Genomic DNA, 19,174 nt, shown 5'->3' with positions numbered 1-19,174 from the left:
ATAAATACACCACTCTTCAGGCAAGCCACTTTTGCAAGACACTTCCTCTGCTCATCAAGTGAATGAAGACACTTCTATTTCAGTCATTTCGGCATCAGCACTTTCTGTCCAAGCTAAAACAAGCCATTTAGACATGGATAAAAGCAGGAACCAAAATTCAGTGGGCCTATGTTTTATTTATTACTGTCTGAAATGAAGATCCTGCCTGTTGATGTGGGGTTCTTTGTCTTACCCCCAGACGCCAGCAGTGGAGGATTTAGCAGCACATGCAGAGAGCATTTAGAGATATGTGGAAGGTAAAGTCCTTCAGATGGCTTTGAGGAGCTAGTGCCCTAAATCTCACGAGGGACTAAGAAATAAATATGCAATCTAACTGTAGACACTTGCCAATTTCACCCCAAATTTTAAGAACAGCACTCAATCACTTCCAGAAGTAAAGAAACTGGATTGGGAGCTATAGGAAGGATCAATTGCTTGTTTTTCTGGGTTATTGGCAATGCTTACCATGCTTTCGAAACTAAGTGAAAGTGCATGGTAAATATGTCGTTCTAAGTCCTTTTATCACCGGGAGTAATGAGATTCATCTCAATAAAGTGAATAAAGGAGGTAGAGTTGGATTTTTTTTTTATTTTTCACACTAAGAAAAACTTGCCACGTCTGTGACTGTTGTATTGTAAAGCAGTACAATAAGGTATCGGCAGAAGGACAAGCAAGTTCTCATGCTGGGTATTTAGTTAGATCATTCTTCAAGATTCTCTTCCTGCTTTCAGTGTTTCTCTTTACTTCACAGGGGTCAGAACTCACAGATGTAATTCTGTTGTCATGTGCCTGTAGTTTGGCTTTGGGTTAAAAAATAATAATAATATAGATTCCAACATAGCTTCCATTAAGGTATTTTTGGGAGGTTGTCTTACAATTACTACACACAATTTCTTGACTTATATGAACTTCAAAGAGGAACTTAACCACTAACATCTACCAAGTCTGTGTAATAATGGGGTAAATTCTTTCCATACACTTACTCGTTAAGTGTCCAAAGAAGCCTTGTAAGTTAGGTACCATTATCCTTCTTGCTCTATAGTTTGGACTAACCTGAAGCTTAGAGGCATAAAATGACTTCCCATGGGGAAATGTACTCGGCTCACCACATCTATGGGTCCCTCATCTTTGAATTCAACAAACTGCAGGTAGATATAGATATGGATATAATTTACATCTGTATTGATCATGAACAGACTCTTTTTTCTTGTTACAGTCCCGAAACAGTGTAGTATAGTAAACATGTAAATAGCATTTTTTTTGCATTCTGTATTGAAAGTAATCCACCGATCACAAAGTGTGAGGAAGGAAGCATATGTGCCGTTTTATACAGAGACTTGAGCATCCATTGACTTTGGTGTCCACAGAGCAGTGTGAGTGGGATGGGTCTTCTGTACGCAGTGCCCCGTGGACTTGAAACATGACTCTGTGTGTGTGTGTGTGTGTGTGTGTGTGTGTGTGTGTGTGTGTGTGTGTGAAATCGCCCAGAAGCACATTCCATGATGGGAAACTGGGGACAGGCAGAATGGGATTGGCACGGGCGTGGCCTCTTGCATTCTGCCCCCCGCCTCCGTCCTCCACCTCGACGAGCGTCTCTGACTCTCCCCTTCATCTTCTTTTCCGAAGGCAAATACGCCATGCGAGACCTGGTGCACAGGCTCCCTGGCGGAAACAACAGCAACAACGCAGCGAGCAAGGCCATGTCGGACGACACCGTGACCGCCGTGTGCTGCACGCTCCACGAGGTGATCACCAAGAACATGGAGAACGCCAAGGCCTTACGCGATGCTGGCGGCATCGAGAAGCTGGTTGGCATTTCCAAAAGCAAAGGAGATAAGTACGTTAGACGGTGGGGCTTCGTGTCTCTGTGCTGGTCGGACTAGTTCTTCTGGTTTTTGTTGTTTCGTGGCTGTGTGCACGTATGCACGCATGCATGTCTTCCTGTATGTGCTCATTATTTATTATTTAAACTGTTTTGTGGTCATAGGACCTGAACCCCAGGAAAGCTTTCTACTACTTCAGCCACATCCCCACCCCCACCCCCCTCCATTATTGCATTTCATTTTAAGACAAGATCTTACTAACTTTCCCAGTATTGGCTTTGTTCTCCTGATCCTCCTCCTGCCTCCTAGCTGGGCTTACAGCCTGCACCATCAGCACAGTGAGTGGTGTGGTATAGCACACAGCCCTTAGAAAGTATCTGTTTCGGGTAATCAAGAGAAGGAAACAGCAACCTGTTTCCACCCTTCCCACTCGGCCAGGAACGCTTGTTCTGCTGGCCGTTTGGATTACTGATTTTGATTCTGAAGTGTCGGTAGGGTGGATGTGACCTCCAGCCTGCTCAGTGCCACGTGCCTTCCGCAGAGCGGGCGACCAGCCGCAGGCGGGTGCGTGAGAACATCCTGTGGTGGGTGGCGAACCCCTGTGTGATTCCAGGTCTGTGTGGATGGATGGATGTTCTGTGGTTCAGTGCCTCTTCCCCTCTGCGCAGCAAGAGGAAGGGTAAGAGAGGACAACAGAGTGTGAGGAGATCAGAGAGAACACAGTGAGACTCCAGTACCTTTGCATACTGTGAGATTTGGGGCAAACCATTTAATTCAACAAGTCACTAGGCTCATGTTTCCTAACCGGAAACTGAAGACTTTCATACATAATATATGTCCTGGAATACTAATTAGCCCTGAAAGAATGCATAGAAATGTACAAGGAGAGTTATGAAGGAGAGCTCGCAGACAAATGGAATGAAAAGGTAAGAGTAAGTATAAAAGCCACAACCACCCCAGATGGAAATGTCTTCCTGTGTGATTTAAGAATCCAGGGAATCTTACTGTGTGCAACTGAAAAATATCTGCACCAGCCAGACTGTTCATCTATCACTGGGCTGTCAATTCCTACAGAAACCTTCACTAACCTTAATTAAATTTTGCCTTTCGCAAATCCCTCTATGTAACCAAAGAAGATTAAAAGGGTAAACCTTTTGTTATCAAGAGCCTTCCTACTTCTTGACTTCTCACTCCCTGCCTCTCATTGTTTTACCTCTAAATGCTAAACAATTTCTCTGTTGTTCTCAGAGACTGTGGGAAACACACTTTGAGACATTCTGTGATTTTTCTCACTACTTCATTTAATGCAGTATTTTGCCAGTGTATTAAAAACGTTTTAGGCATTTTGTTAAAGCACCCTGAGACTTCCGGAAAGGTTCCATTGTATATCAAGTAGAGAAACCTCATTGGGTTTATTCAGTACTTATGCAATTTAAATTGTTGGCTTGAATGATACTTGTCTTAGGATGTGTTATAATAAGTTACGATACCACACGTGCAGGAAGCTCTGCAGTTTTCTTCTTCATAGATCTCAGTGGACATTTGGGATCTTGAATTAAAGTGCTTACTTGTTTTGAGCATTGAGAGCTTAATATGTTAATGTTTTCAAATAATATATACATAGAAACACAATTAAAGCATACTCAACAAAAACTGCACTATTTATAGTTATGAGTCACTCAAATATTAAAGTACATTGAAAATTGTTTTGGAGATGATTTGACATTTATTAGGTCCCTTTAACCTTATCTGAGCATTCCTAAAGTGTTACCATCCAGTGAGTTGAAGAGAGAAGGCTCGCCTTCATCAGACCTGTGATCAAAGAAAACTATTAGTGAAATTATTTTAAAATGATTGGGAAAAAAATTATCTATTAGATAATATATACCTTTGTTGCTAATGCAGAAAATCACCTTGTTAGGTCCAGTCCAAATGTGATTACAACAGGAAGATATTTTTCAGTATCAACAGCCTGAATTTATTCATTTAATAATAAATGTGGTCAAACCTGACTGGGAGTGTTGTTGAGTTGAGTTGGATTAGTATCTTTCCCATTATAGCTATGCAGCTTACTCAGACTCATGCATTTTCTCCTGTAGTTTTCCTTTATTTCTTTTGTAAGTTTTCCTCTTTTAAAAACTAATGTTGGGATCAAAACAAGTTTTTTTTTAAAAAAATAATTTTATATTTCCTACCATCCCTTCAATTTGGTAATTCTTTTATACTGTTCTTAAAAGGAAGCAGATCCAAGAGCTTTCCCAAGATCTTAACACAAAACTCACCAGTTGTCACTCATTCTGTAATGACCGCAGACATTGAGATTCCATGAGATTCCACTCCTAGGCATGTTTTAATAAAATAGAAATTCCTTATTGGAAATGGAATTCTTGGAATCACAGTTGATTCAATAACTGGGCGAGACAGGCCTATCAGTTCTCCATGGTGGACTGACAGAATTCTCACAGGATGTCTACCCTGTATTGCTCTTGAAAACTTACTTCAGGGAATCAGGTCAACCTGCTTTGGGTTTGAGATAGCACAGGGAAATGCAAGAAGGAAAAGAAATGCTTAGTTGTGACTCTCCATCCTATGTATTTTATTTCTATGTATGTACAAGCTTCCATGTGAAATGATGTGAGTGAATCAAACTACCAAGTTTCAGGCACGACGTGGTAGGGCTGTACCTGCCACAGTGTGTAGAGGACACAGACAAGGGGACTGGTCATCTGGGGCGGACTGCTGGTGTGATTGGGCCACACAGATATGGGGAGTATAACACTTGACTTCCTGAATGCCCGTCCTGTGATTGGACAGTCTGGTGAAGATCAGGCATTGAGAAATCGTTTTTAACCCAAATCTCGTACTCATCCTTTGAAGTCTTGATAAATTATTCTTCTCACATCATTTTAAACACCCAATATGGTCATTCTATTGTGTTCATCCACCTCAAAAATACATTTTTTTTCTAATTTTAACAGTTGTGTAGGAAATGGTGTTGAATGTGTCATTGTATTTTGTCATGAGACAGAAAAGCTATTAACAGTCTCAACTGTTCCTTGTCAGTACATTGTGGCTTGAGCTATAATCACTTGTCACATTAGAAAGATTCAATTGTTCAAGTCCTTCAATCAACAGTTGCAGTTTTTCAAGTGGATATTTCTATAGTCCCAGTCTGGTGGATGGACCCCAAGTGTAAGCCTGAAAAGAAAGCACTATTTCTTTGACCATTGCCTGTCAATGTAACACTGGTACGTTGGTGTGTTGAGAACTGTTCTTCATTACACACTCACGGTCTCTCTTTTGTAACTAAGCAATGAGTAGAAATAAAATATTGCACTCTGTCAGAGGAATTTTTAGACTGAATGTTTCAACCACACTATCACTACCTGAATACTAATAGATGTTCTTCTAGGGTTGTCACAGACAAAACTCTGCCCAACCATGGTAAAATACAACAAAACAGAGCAGTTTGTCTTTTGTTCCTCATTGATCATCTAGTAATAAGTATACCTTTATTTGTATCCAAAAATGGTCTAAAATTCCCTGTCATTAAGAGGAATTTAAACTTACATTGAGACTATGATACTGTCATAAATTGGGTAGTAATTTTAAAATGGTTCATCTTAGTAGAATAAAATAAACGTTGCCTTAATATAGCTAATCTTTCAGAGAAAAATATGGATTTTATTATAACCGTATATTTTGTTTAAAATGCTTGGTATAATACAGCCCCAGTTGAACTCCATCTCAGAAATAATAAAGGTTGCCCTCCAGTAAATGGATGAAGAAACCTTAAAATTAATTTAATTTTAAATATGAAGAACCACAATGAAAGCAGTCATTGTGTCAGCTGTGTACTGACATTCATAATTTGATTACAAAATGCATGTCCTTGAAATGTCCATTCCCTCTGCCTCTCAGCTCCAACCTCAGCTGACCTAACTTTCGCCTTCCCACTTGCTATTTCAAGAGCCATCTTAGGTCTTAGGTCAGAGTTCAGATCTTGGTTCTGTCAGCCACACGGTCCCAGTCGGCTCTGACTGTGTCATCCCCTCGGATCTATGAACAGTCACCACGCCCGTGGGCCAGAGGTCCACGGGGAAAATACCACAGGCCCCGCCCCGCCCCCTGCCTGCTTTGCAATATAAAGAAGCCCTTTCCAGAAGTCGCTGTGACCTTGACTTCTTGCTGTGCACTGTGGTGCGGAGGACAGCCCCTTCAGGGCCTGCGGGCTTTGTTTCTAGATGCCCGGCCTGGCACCTTCCTCCTGGATGTCTGTTTATGAGCATCTGCACTGCGCACATCAGCCTTCCCAGTCGGGGGTGGGCGTGGGTGTGGTGTTTGCAGGAGGAGGCGCTCACCTGGCAGACAGCGCAGGTGCACAGAGCAGGCGGTGCTGCGTGCTCCCGGGCCGCAGTTAGGACCACGGCTGTCTTCTTACAACACATCCTGCACTATCACCCAATCCCTGGAAGCCGGCCCTTTCTAGGCCCTACATGTTGAGTGGGTTTTTCTTTTTCCTTCTTTTTTTAAACATGTCCACTGGTGTGGACAATGTGTCTTGAGCAGAGTCACCCCTTCCATCGTCCTCTCCCTCATCTGTCTCATCCCACGCACTTCCTCAAGTTCCCTACTTCTGTTTTCACATAGAGACGTGTCCTGTTGTGGCTGTATTTGCACGCCATTCCACTACCCCCTCCGCCATGACATGGTTCGGCTTCCTAATGTTCATTTTGATAAACTATGTGTTCATTGCTCAAAGCACCTATGCCAGAATTCTTATACATGCCATCTGTTACATGGCTCACGTATTGCGTCCTTCAGTTGGTTTGATCATGTATGCCTATGACCCCAGATATGTTTCTTCTGCCTACTCCCTTTTGTAGACAGAGCCCAAACCCGCATTCCCACGAAAATGTCACTACCGTCCGGGTTGCATTGGGAAGGTTTCTTCGCCCAGCTGTCATGCTTTCCTGTATCTCAGCCTTGTGGATGAGTGGGTGAGGGTGAGGATGGAGACAGATAGACAGTTCCATGTTTGCTGCCACTGCGAGAGTCAGAAAAGCCAGGGACAGGGACGGGGGCAGGGGGTGTAGATCTTGATGCTTCCTGACAAGGAATGGGCCCAAGCCCAGCTGTCACTCACCATTGGCCTTTCCTGTCTTTTCTTCCTCAGACACTCTCCAAAAGTGGTCAAGGCTGCATCACAGGTCCTAAACAGCATGTGGCAGTATCGAGATCTGAGGAGCCTGTACAAGAAGGTAAGGTCTGCTCACCCCACTGGGCCCGGGGCTGCCTGCCCAGCCTGTGGCCATAACGAGAGACACCTCAGGGATGGAGGCTGCCTGTTCCACAGCCTCAGTTCACGTTCTCAGAAACAAGAGGATCCGTGAGGAAGCCGAAAAGGCCTACGCCAGGCCTCTGTCTTCCAAGATTCATGAGCCTCTGGTCTCTGGACCACAGACCACAGTTGTAGAATCCTATCCCGAGTCATCTTTGCCAAGAGTTTGTGATTTATTTTGTTTTGAACGGGCACATCATAATTATTTCCAGTGTGATGCATACTATGTATATTTTGTATGGTATAATAACCAACTCAGCCTATCTATTATTTCTTTGTGGTGAAAACACTCAAGATTCTTCTAGCTCTTTTTAAATAAGCTAAGCAATGTGGTAAGCTATCCTGAAGCATCCTATAGGAAAGGAAATAAGTCTGTTCTGAGCTTCTGAATTCCATGATAGACTAAGAGGGAATGAACTCAGGAATGCTGGAAAAATAAACTCAAGAACCAGTTTCAACAGGTGATTTTGGAAAGGAGTCAGAGAGTGGTAAAAAAAAAAAAAAAATTGAGGAAGAGAAAGTACCGCAGCTCAGGGGGTCAGCTAGGAGACCCGGGTACCTGGGCCTGGCTTAGGCCCTGGGGTCCTGAGCACTTCGCTGCCCATTGGGAAAGCAGTCCTGCTGAGCACCAAAGACCACCCAGGAGCTTGACATTTTCCTCCCTGCTCCTTCAGGCAGGCAGGAGCCGTGCATCTGAAGTGAAGGAATCTCCCCCCGCCCCAAAGTGGCTCAGAACCAAAACGGGACAAATGCATGTCCAGAGATTTGAGTTCACACCTTGTCTCCAATGCTGTTGTATAGAGAAGCTGAAACCTTTTTGGGGGCGTGGGGAGGTAAGGACCAGAAATATTTCTAGTGATACCTCCCAGAAGCTGTTGTTTTGCAGCACAGTGAGTGTTCCTATCACAGGAGTGGGCAGCAAGATGGAGGAGAGGGAGAAGTATCAGGATTCAGGGAGCCAAACCGGGCCTGGGGACGGGAGCATGGGCTTCCATCAGCCACTGAGGTCACAGCCTCCTGGCCCCCAGTGGAGAAGGAGGGAGCCAAAGTCATTGTAGATGTTGCCTTTGTTCCCAGTCTCCACCCTCTGAGTCGAGCCGGCTCCCTGGGCAGGAACAAGGGACCAGAGTAAGTCACGAATGGGAGGACTCGTATTCCCAGGGAAATTTTGTCGTTTTGCTCAGCCAGTGGGAAAAAGTAAATATTTGACTAAATTACAATCTATTTCTACATTTCCCCAAGGCCTCTCTACTTCCCTTCGGCACTCACCGCCTTATACCTGAGTTTACAGAGTTTACCTTTGCCATTTCTTTCCAAGTTTTCCCTAACAGGTGCTATGCCTGAGTCGACACAAACGGTAGATGTTAGCAGAGTGTTCTCAGTTAACGGCATCTAAGTGTTTTGCACTGTGCAATGAGCAAAGGCTTTGGAGTTCTATTCTGCTTTGCACAATACTTGTATCCCTGCATCCCTGCCACGCTCCTTCTTAGACTCCTTCAGAAGCCAAGTGGAGCTTCTCCCAGAAACGAATCCTCTGGCTAAATTGACAGCCAGCCGTGAAGATCACGCTGGTTTAGACATGAGCTGCTGGTTCTGAGTCAGAAGCTCTAAGAAAGAGAACTGCTGAGAAAACAGCACTTCCGAGGTGTCCCAAATGCTTCCTCCTTGCTGACATGTCCCTGCTCATACTTAGGTGCATTGAAAACGCTGAAAGATGTCTGTCAAAAAGTAGTGTGCATTTTCCACTTTTTCTTTTTTTTTACGTTGATAGTAGAGTTCAGAAAATGTAATTGTCTCCCTATTTCCATGAAAATAAGAACGTGTTGACAGGAATTTAATGGAACTAAGATTTAAGAACTAAGGATGATTGAAAGTGTGTTTCATGTAAGGAGATCCAAGAATGGACTGGAGAAATCAAGGTGATGTTTTTACTTGACCCACAGTTTTTAAAAAAAAAAAACTTCAGAAAGAGCTGTTCTTAATCCTTTCCAAATTATGAAATGCTTTCCAAGTTGTGAAATGAAGCAAGGTCTTTGCACTCTGTGTCATAAGGGCTGCTCATAGCCAAGCTCAAAATCTAAAAAAAGGGTTGCCATCAGAAAAGAAAACTCTTCCATTCATCTTCATGAATTAATTTTAACCAGTGAGGAAATGGTTCCTATTTTTTGTTCCTCACTGGCAATTTTCATCAGACCATTGGGAAATGGTCTGATCAATATCTTCTAATTATCCACATTTCCAATCTAGTTATTAAGCAGCAGTAGCTTATTAGAGGCTTAGCAAAGGAGGAGTTCCAAGGAAAACCTCAGACATGGAAGCAGGTACTCTAGGGGCCAAAGTAAAAGATGGAGCTAGTATTGCAACTTGATTCGATTCTGAATTACGTGCCTTTGGTTTGAAAGTGTGAAGCAAAGGAAAGAAAACCATAGAGCAAATCTGGAAGAACCTGTGAAGTTTGCATACTTAGGAGTAAGGGTGTGATGATGAGAAGGACAGCCAGGGGCTGCCGGTCCCGGTGGAAGTGGCAGCTGTTTGTGACTGAGAATCAGCACCACTGACGGATTCTTTTTTCCACTAAAGCCAGGAACAGAGGCCAGAGACCCAGGGGCTCCTATCCTTAGCATAATGGATCCTTTGTTTTCCTTAGAGACACATTTAACCCACTGGACCATTCTTCTGCCCTTCTGAGTTTTTCCCCAAGGAGCAAATAGCAACTGCAGAAGGAGCATATATTTCACGCGATGTTTTTCTTTTTCTTTTTATTGTTATTTATAATGATGACGTACAGAAGGGCTACAGTTACGTAAGTCAGGCAAAGAGTGCATTTCTTTTTGAACATTGTCACCTTGATCTCTCCCAGTTTTCTCCTTCTGTCACCTACTCACAAGTTGTATAGGTCATTTTCTACATAAGGATCGGTGCTGCATTTGTTTACCCTTTGCCCCTCCATTTCTGTGCCTCCCCTTATACCCCCGAGGACGTATAAATGAACAAACAGAACTAAAAGAAAAGAAAACAAAACTAGCAAAAGGGAAAACACCATCTCCTGTTGCCATTTCCCAGGGTTCCTTTAGGTGAATATTATTTTGTATGGTTAGACACACATAGGCACTGTGCAGTTGTGTTTCTCTCCTAAGAGTATCTTCCTTCTGTCTCATTGTGTTTGAAAGCCCTGGTGCATGATGGTGTGTGATGTCCTGGTGTGTTTAAGATCTAGCTTTGGCAATGAGAGAAAATATGCCCCATTTGTCTCTCTGAACTTGGTTTACCTCATTTAACATGATGTGTTCAAGGTCCATCCTTTTCCCTGCAAATGGCATAATATTATTCTTTCTAATGACTGTGCAAAATTCCGCAGTGTATAGGTACCACACTTTTTGGATCCCTTCATCTGTCCTAGGGCATCTGGGCTGTTTCTATAACTTGTCTGTTGTGAATAACGCAGCAAGGAACATGGATGTACATATGCAAATGTCTTTACCGTGGTGGTCTGGCTAGATGCCCAGGCGTAGTACGGGTGGGTCATAAGGAAGATCTATGTTCAGTTTTTTGAGGAACCCAAACCCCAAACTGTTTGGAATAGATGTACTAGTTTACATTCCCCTCAACAGTGCAATAGGGTTCCTTTTTCCTCACATCCCCGCTTGAGGTCTGGCATTGTAATATCACCAGTATTCTTTTTTGTTGTTGTTGTTTTGTGTTGTTGCCTCGAACTGCTTTGGTTATTCAAGGGTGTTTGTTGTCCTGTATGAATGTTTGGATTGTTTTCTCTATGTCAGTAATGAGCCTTGGTTTTGGCAGTATGGCCATTTTTCACAACATTAATTCTGCTTATCCATGAACATGGAAGGTCTGTCCATATCCTGACGTCATCCTTGATTTCTTTCTTCAAATTTTTATAGTTTTCTCTATTAAAGTCTTTTGCTTCTTTGGTTAGGTTTATGCCTAGCTATTTTTTGAGACTACTGCAAATGGAGTTGCTTTCCTGATTTCCTTCTCTGCTTGGAACTTGGACTTTGTCCTTGCTAGGCGATCACTCTGCCACGTAAGCCACACCTCCGGCTCTTCATGTTCTGGTTAATTTGGGGGCTAGAATAATGCTTTTTGCTTGCACATTCCTGGACCACAGTCTTGCTATTTATGCTTCACACAGCAATTGGGATGACAGGTTCCTTCCAAAGCTTCCAGTTTTTGCCTGTTGAGATGGGGTTCCATAGATTTTGCCAGGCTGACCTTGAACTCCAGTACTCCCAATCCCAACCTTGTAAGTAGCTAGGATCGCAGGTGTAAACTACTGATCATCTCTACTGTCCATTCCAAACATCCTCTAATGAAGCATGGTATTATTCCATGTTAAGGTAGCTGTGATTAGTCAGAACATATTATTTATACTATGCACAGATTGCTTTATCTGCAACTTCTACTTGCAAAACCACACTGAACGAGTTTGATTTCTCTTCTCTGCAGCAGCCTTCCTGATTTTGAGGCTACCTGTCTGTCTCTAGGAGATCACCCCTTTCCTAATCTCGACATTCCTGGTCCTCATACATCAGCATAGCCAAAGCCAACACCATCGTTGTTACCTTTTTCCCACAAGCGTGCAAGTCTGTCCACATGCCTTTTGTAACAGAGCCTCTCGAGATGAATCTATCCTCCATTTCGATGAAGCACCAGAGGTAGAGGGAGACTCAGCTTCCTTGATGCTGGGTACTCAACGATTAACAAAGCACGATACCAGTATGTGCCTGAAAGGCCCGTCGCACCACGTGGAGAAAAAAAGGTCACCTAGGACCTAGAGTCAGCTGGCCCAGGGAGCAAGGCACAGACCTTCCTCTTCCTAACAGCACGAGGCTGGGCAGGGGACTTGCACCTCCCATCTTGCAGGATGAGAACTGACTTCAGGCAGCTTTTGGTGAGAAAGGAGACACCATGGTAGACCTTTGATGGAACCAGGACTTAGACATTTACTGGGGTGTTTTATATCCAGTTCCCTTTGCTGGGTGTGCAGCCCTTCATGACAGCATCTAGGATACTAGTAACCTTTTAGATGGCCTACGGCAGTTCTTATACCTAGCCATCTTCTCTCTGGGCAGCTGTACTCTTCCGGCAGGAGGCTCTGGCTGGGAGGCCTGGGTTTCCCTGTCTGTCTCTCTTACGTTTCCTCTATCAGAGTTGCTAACTTTCCTTAACCTTCCATCACAGAACCTTCACAGGCTCTCCTGGCGATGCACTGGCACAGCTCATGAGTTCTCCCTCATCCCCACCCCGTGCTGTGTGCTCTCCTGTGTGAAGCAACAGCCATAACACCTGCCTCACTGAGTCCCTGATGGTCTCAAATGGACCTGCAGTCGTCAAGATGCTTTGTGTGCCAGAAAGCAAGACACCCACAGGAGCTGCTTACAGCAGCTCATTGAAAACCCCTTCTCTTGCCATTCGCCTGACAAACACTGTGCCTGCCACCCCGTCCCATCCTCTCCCCAGGCCGCTAGAGGATTGGAGCTGAAGATTCCATGTTGTCATCTTCCCGTTGCTGTTCACTTCCGCCAATATTTTAACAGCTCCATTTCCCCTGGGTTCCTCTACTGTCTCCTCTCATCTCCGTGCAAACTTCGCTCTCCTAAGCCTCTCTGCCTGCCAGTCGAATCGCATGCTAATCAGAGTGGTGCACCAAACCATAAAGGCAGGGTTTATACACAGCAATGAAAGCAGCCCTTGGTTTTAGAAGTCGTTTGCATATTCTAGCCCAGCTGGTACATCCTTTGTAGAGTGGTCTCAGCCCTGCATTCTGGCTCATTTGCTTCCTCCCAGCACTTACCACTACCATACCTGCCCTGGGCCTCAGTTTGCTCTCCTCCTCTTCAACCCACAAAGCCTTCCTTGTGAGTCTGCACTCCACCGATTAGCACATCCCAACCTTTAATCCTACCCACATTCTACCTACTTTCTACCTCCGTCTCGCCATTCTACTGATATCTCTTCTGTCACTGAAAATCACTTATCTCCTTCATCTGAATTGTTACCCCTTGCTTATCCGAAATAGACTTCGAATGAATAAAAAGAAATAAGTCGCGTTTTAGAATAGCATCATGCACACTTGAAACCTACAGCTAAGAATTACAATATTATGGCTCAGTAATATGTAAAATATATTTACATTTTTATTGGAATACAATTTCCCTTCCTGATTTAAATATTTATTCTGGGAGAAATGGCACTATGAGCTCACATTGCAAGTTATTTTTCCATTAAAAACTGCAGTGACACTCCTCTGCAACGCTGACATAATTAGTCTCCATTCCCAATCAACAATGCAAGCAGGATTAGGCAAAATGACAGATGACGCCTGAAAGAGACTTCAGTCATTTTTGCTAGAAAAAAAAAAAAAGGAACTCAGTAAACTAAATAAATAACTGGATCCATACCTATGTCGTTGGAAAAAATTAAAAAGATGCTTTTTCAACTTCTTACTTTTTTTTTTAACTCCTTACTTTTTAAATCATCGTTCTTAGTTTATCTGAACTGCTTCAATTCCTCTGTTCCCCACAATTCGCACTTCCAATTTTGGCTACCAGGGTCTGTAAAGATAGAGCCCTTCACCTAATGACATGGAAAATTGAAGCTTATCTCATCTCTAACCAGTATGGCTCACTGACTTACGGGTCCTCCTGGGGCATTCCATCCATGAACAATTTGGCAGGCCTTCCTGAACACAAATTCAGCAACAGGCTTTGGTTTTAAATTTGACATGGTCCATTTTGCTGGCAAAGAAGTATTTACATAGCAGTTACTGTAGTACAGTTTATTATAGTTAGCATAATAAGCTTATGATTTAGACTCAGATTTTTTTTTTGCTGACATTAATTTCAGAAGTTTACCCTGTTCTCTTAAATTTTTTTTCAGTCTTTATATTTTTAGAAAAGTTCTTCCCCCCCCGCCCCCCGTCCCCCCAGCACTGGGCATTATGCTACTAAGGACTGTTTATTTCATCCTAGGAAACTCTACATTTTAGAGAAAACAGCATCTACTCACTATGAGGATCAAAACCCTTAGCTCACAGGTGCAAGGATCAAAACCCAGATCGCATGCAAGAATCCAATTCTTGTGGACAGTCGGTGGGGTTGGAAATGTGATGTTCCTCCACGACTACTCCTGGCTGAGGCATTTAGGACTGTGTGGCATCTGTGCATAGATCACTGGTGTCTTACTCAGTGAGCTCTCATCTCCCAGAAGGCCCCACTCCCCGTGCTAGAAACTAGGGTCCTGTTTCCCCGGGTAATGATATCCTACGTGCGCTATTGCCATTTTGATGTGAGAAACAAAACATAAAAGTAATCTTCAGATGTCCTTTCCTTTATTATCGGGGAAGATAGACTCTCGGGTTGCAGACCTCATTCAGCTAGTGAATAATGAGTGTTGATAGGAGTGGAGTCGCGCCCTTCCCAGCCTGTCTCTCACAGGGCACGCTCTTTTCTTCCTGCCTTTGTATTCGTTTCATTGGCTCTGACCACCGTTGCCCTGACAAAACAAGAAATCAATAAGTAATTATGGACAGGCAAGGGAAGGCCTGCGGATTTCCTCCACCATCCAGACCGTGGTGGGTGGAAGACTTTATGTTTTTATTGACAAGAAGGTCTTTCTTCACGAGGTCCCCTGACCTCTCTCAGAGACCATTCTCAGACCCTCGTCGTGTGCTAGGACATAGGTAAACTGACACACACTAGTCCTGTGTGTCTGCCGCTGCTTGCGGGAGACTGACCACCCTACGCAGATGAGCCAGTGGCTCTGGTCCCTGTAAACTGCCGTTGTGCACCTGCATTTAATGTCTTATTATCATGATCACCTGCTGGGTGTTCAAGGAACACTAGGTTTCAACTGAGAAATCTATTTTGAAACATTGTCAAGGGAAAAATAAAATCACAATGAGATCAAGATTCAAATTTTTTATCTTTTATCCTTGCTGGAAGAAGGAAGAAGAGGAGAAAAGGAGGAGGAGGAGGAATTGAAGGAGGAGGAGGAGGCAGCTCAATACTTACTGTGTTACCATTTGGGGAGTTAATAGCTTTTACTTGCTGGGTAGTAAGGTAGTGTTGGAGAAGCAGTAAATCCTCTATAGAAATCAATTAAACTACTAAATGTAAAGATGATATTTTAACAAGAAACTTGTTCACCGGGAATTTATTCATCTTTCTTCTGTGTGGAAATTTTTTTCACCAAGAGATGCTTGCAAAAGCACAAGGACTTTTCACCAAATGAAAAACAACATAACTAAGGCTCATGTCCTCAGGGGTTAGCATTGAATTTCCTCAAGTGTTTTCTGTCCAAATCACTTGATGTCAAGTTAGAATAAATAATGCATAGGCCAAGGTTAAACTCAGCCATAGCACTGCCTTTCCATCAGTCTGGGCCTTTACCTGTTGATGTTCACATTGAAAAAGAAGATCTTTCTTCACCAAGTCCCCTGGCCTCTCTCAGAGACAATCCTCAGACACTCATCATATGATATCTGTCCAAAAACAAATGCACAAATAGGAACAGAAGCAAAAAATCAATCGTACAAAAGTGGAAATCGATGCACGTGACTGCGGCTAAACAAGAAGTGACTAAGTTACAGCTGTTGCTGGAATAGATTCCCGTGTGAGGGGCAGCATGCAACACAGAGCCTAAATTGAGCATTTCCTATTAATTCCACTCTGTCACAAAGATTCACCCATAACACCCAGAGTCAAAGCCTACAAAAAAAAAAAAAAATACCCTGAGACATAGAAGCAGGAAAAAAAAAAATGGATTAAATCACAAACCAGAAAACTTTTAATAGTTGAATATAAATTTACGTACACTCTTGCTGATCACAGTGCGTTATTAACTCCCATTTACAGAGTTACTTTTCTGTGGATCCAGTAGACTGGATGATGGTGTACCTATGAGAGTCAACCTCAGGAGAGACCATGTTGAGTTTCTCCTCGATTCCCAGCTCCATGCCCTCTCCCCTTCACCAGTCTTGCCCTTGCCCCAACCCAGTGCCTCAGTCCTATTATGCCGAAATGGAATGGGTCAAGCAGACTGGAGCTGGCCAGGGTGGGTATACCTGCTATACTCTGCCTGTGAGAGAGGTCTACACACGAGCTTCTGCTCTCATGGAGAACAAAGTGTGGTTTCTCAACATGCATGTGTGCTCTCACACACACGCACACACACACACACACACACACACACACAGCCTATGGGGACAAGGACACTGTGGGAAATCACATTAACATTCTGTCACAGTGCCTTATTAATGAATCATCCGGGAGTTCCCCACAGTTCTAAGACATTAGATATTATGTCCCTAGGTCTAGAAACATAGATAAATCTTATCTTAAGGACAGTTCAAAGTTTATTACCTTCTGTTTGTTTTTTATCGTTATTACAAAGATGATGTACAGAGCACGTCTGGCCTGCTGTGCTCAGGTCAGTCCACACGCTGGACATGTGGACTGGAAAAGAGTGGGGGGGGAACATCCCTTTTTCTTTAGGAGAGTTGGCTTCCAACTCTTAGTGATGTGGCCAGACATCCCTGCTTGGGGGCCTACCCAAAGAGCAGAGTTTGTGATTGCAGGTGGGAGAACTAGAAAAGAAAGATACTAGGAAAGATGCATGTTAGGGTCACACCAACACCGCTACTCCTTTTGGCCAGGTCCCAGATTTTTATAAACGCACACCCGCGAGAGACCCACAGGGCTTCCATCTCACAGCGCGTGCTTCTCCTCCAGTTACCAGCTGGCTTTGACTTTGGAAACGAGCTCACGCCCGTGGCTCCTTAGTCCTGTGCGGGGGCCAGCGCGGCGGGAAAAGACCCCTACGCCTGGTCCCCCTCGTGCTGGGAAGGACAGGTACCCTCAGCCCCTGTGTCTTCTTCCCCTTCCACCGAATGCTCCCAGCCTCGACGGCGCTCCTGGCAGACACCCTCACCGGCCCCTGCGATTGTTCCTGGCTGCAGGTTTCGACGGGTCCCGGGGCTGGCGCGAGTCAGGGGAAGCGCCCAGCTTCCCCAGGTCCCCTCGCGGACCTCCGCCTCTAACGTGCAGACTCCAGAGCAGCTCGTGCTTCCGCTCACGGGGCCATCCCGAGCAGGTCGGCTCCTCTCCCAGTGAGCACGAGGGACACACTCACTTCTGCAACGTGCCTGGCGGGGACAGTGGGTGGGCCTCACCTCTGAGTCTCTGTCATGTGGCCGTAAAAAGCCACCACGGGGGGGGGGGGGGGGCCAAGGAAGAAGAAAAGTAGATTGGGGACACCAGTTCCTAACAAATACTTGCCCAGTAAACAGTTCCCTCCTGGGCTTTCTGTCACTCCTCTCCTCCTTTTTCTCTTTCCTGGTGTACTGTTCCTGCTCAGAGACTCTTGGGTGTATCTCCGGTCTTCCCTGAGGCACCTTGGCTTTTCACCCCATAGCTCCGCACGTGTGCGGTCGAATCTGTCCCGAGCATTTCTAAATACATATGAATGCCACTGGCGTCTACATCAATTCCTGTCGGCTCTTCACTGCCGTATGCTGAGCGCATGTTAAAGCTCCTCCGTACAGTCTCTCCGTGGGTAGGCAGAGGCCTCTCACCGTCCACCCATTGAATATCTAGCTCCCCCAAAGCTGTTTGTCCTCTCTTGTAGACCACTCGGTGAACTCTCAGTTTTCAAGAGTCTGGGAGCTGTGCGGAGTGGGGTGATCTTTCCCGTCACGCCATAGCAATTCATTTGGTTTTTCCCAGCGTCTCTGAACTCCAGCCGCATTTCCCAATTTCATTTCTACGGTCCATGGTCCCGCTGCAGGCTGCCTCCGGCTTTGTCCATTTTACCGTCTTCCTTCTCATTTCCACCCAGCCATCAGGACACACATTTTAAAGTCCACTTTTGACCTTGCCAGTCTTCTTTTAAACTGTTCAGGAGCCTCCGGTTTCCCTCAGGACCAAGTCCCCACTCACCTCTGGAAGTTCATCTCCTTCCACCTCCCCTCACCTTCTTTGCTTATTGGCACCTTAATGGTACCACTCTGCCTTGTTCTATCTCTGCTGCACAAGACTGTGTCCACCTGCAGGCCTTCATGCGGCCTGTGCACAGTTAATTTCCTGGCCCTTCCCCTCTCCCTCCAGCCTGGCTGTCACACTGTTGAATCTGTCTCAAATGACTTGTTACTGCCAGCAAGAAGGCTTTGCTGCCTCGCTCTAGCTCTACAAGGCTAATCATAAGTCTGGACTTTTCCTGCCTGGCTCTGATTGTAAGTGGCAGCTGCTGTAGCCTGCTCGAAAGGCCCATTCCTTGCTCCATCTCTGTCGTGAGCCATCCCCTTCACTAGTCTCCCCTAGCATGGCGCACGTTGAATAGAAGTACCCATGTCACTGTCTCCGGGTTTAGGCTCAGCAGAGGTATGTTCAGGGGCTGCCTCCATTTCTAGTGTGTGAAGCATTCTACAATAAGTGGATACAGAGATCTCAGACAATTGTCCAGGGGTAGGCTTTGAACTTACTGCCTTAGTGAGCATGTATGAACAAAAATACCTTATTGTCCAACATCAAAATGATATAAACACTAAACGCCACACATTTGGATTTGTATTCTTGAAAGACTAGAGCATGTTATGCAGTATTAATTGAGTTAAGGCTTCAAACGTGGCATTGAGGAAATAAAATTTGGTCTCACTTTGATTTCCCAAGGTGTGTGTGTGTGTGTGTGTGTAATTGTTACTGGCTTGTTACTTTTTAATTCATTCTTTTAGTAGCAGTTTACTCCTGGCAGCTAACAATGATATTACTTTCTTCAACTAAATTATGTACATTTCTTTCTAACTTGCTAACTCATCTCGGTGCTATTGGTTCTTTAGACCAAGTGAATTAAGTTGAATTCATAAAATGGGTTGGCCTAGCATTTGCTTCTAAACATGGTGCTGCAAAATATCTTTATTCTCATGCATACTGTACCTTTAAGTATCCAAATCAAT

The 19,174-nt window shown here is 44.4% G+C and overlaps 1 protein-coding gene across 2 annotated transcripts in view; it reads left to right on the top strand.

The window, feature by feature from the left end:
- The window catches only part of Ctnnd2 (catenin delta 2), a 716,561-nt gene that overhangs the window by 673,593 nt on the left and 23,794 nt on the right, over positions 1 to 19,174 (top strand). For both annotated transcript variants that reach the window (XM_048368208.1, XM_048368209.1), the window contains 2 exons: positions 1,666 to 1,876; positions 7,039 to 7,123. In XM_048368208.1, the coding sequence (XP_048224165.1) occupies positions 1,666 to 1,876; positions 7,039 to 7,123 (296 nt within the window). The remainder of the gene's footprint in view (positions 1 to 1,665; positions 1,877 to 7,038; positions 7,124 to 19,174) is intronic.

Source organism: Perognathus longimembris, chromosome 19 (genome assembly GCF_023159225.1).
Source record: "Perognathus longimembris pacificus isolate PPM17 chromosome 19, ASM2315922v1, whole genome shotgun sequence".
NCBI lineage: Eukaryota > Metazoa > Chordata > Mammalia > Rodentia > Heteromyidae > Perognathus > Perognathus longimembris.
The sequence above is the reverse complement of the archived record's forward strand: the minus strand, read 5'-3'. Positions and strand labels throughout refer to the sequence as shown.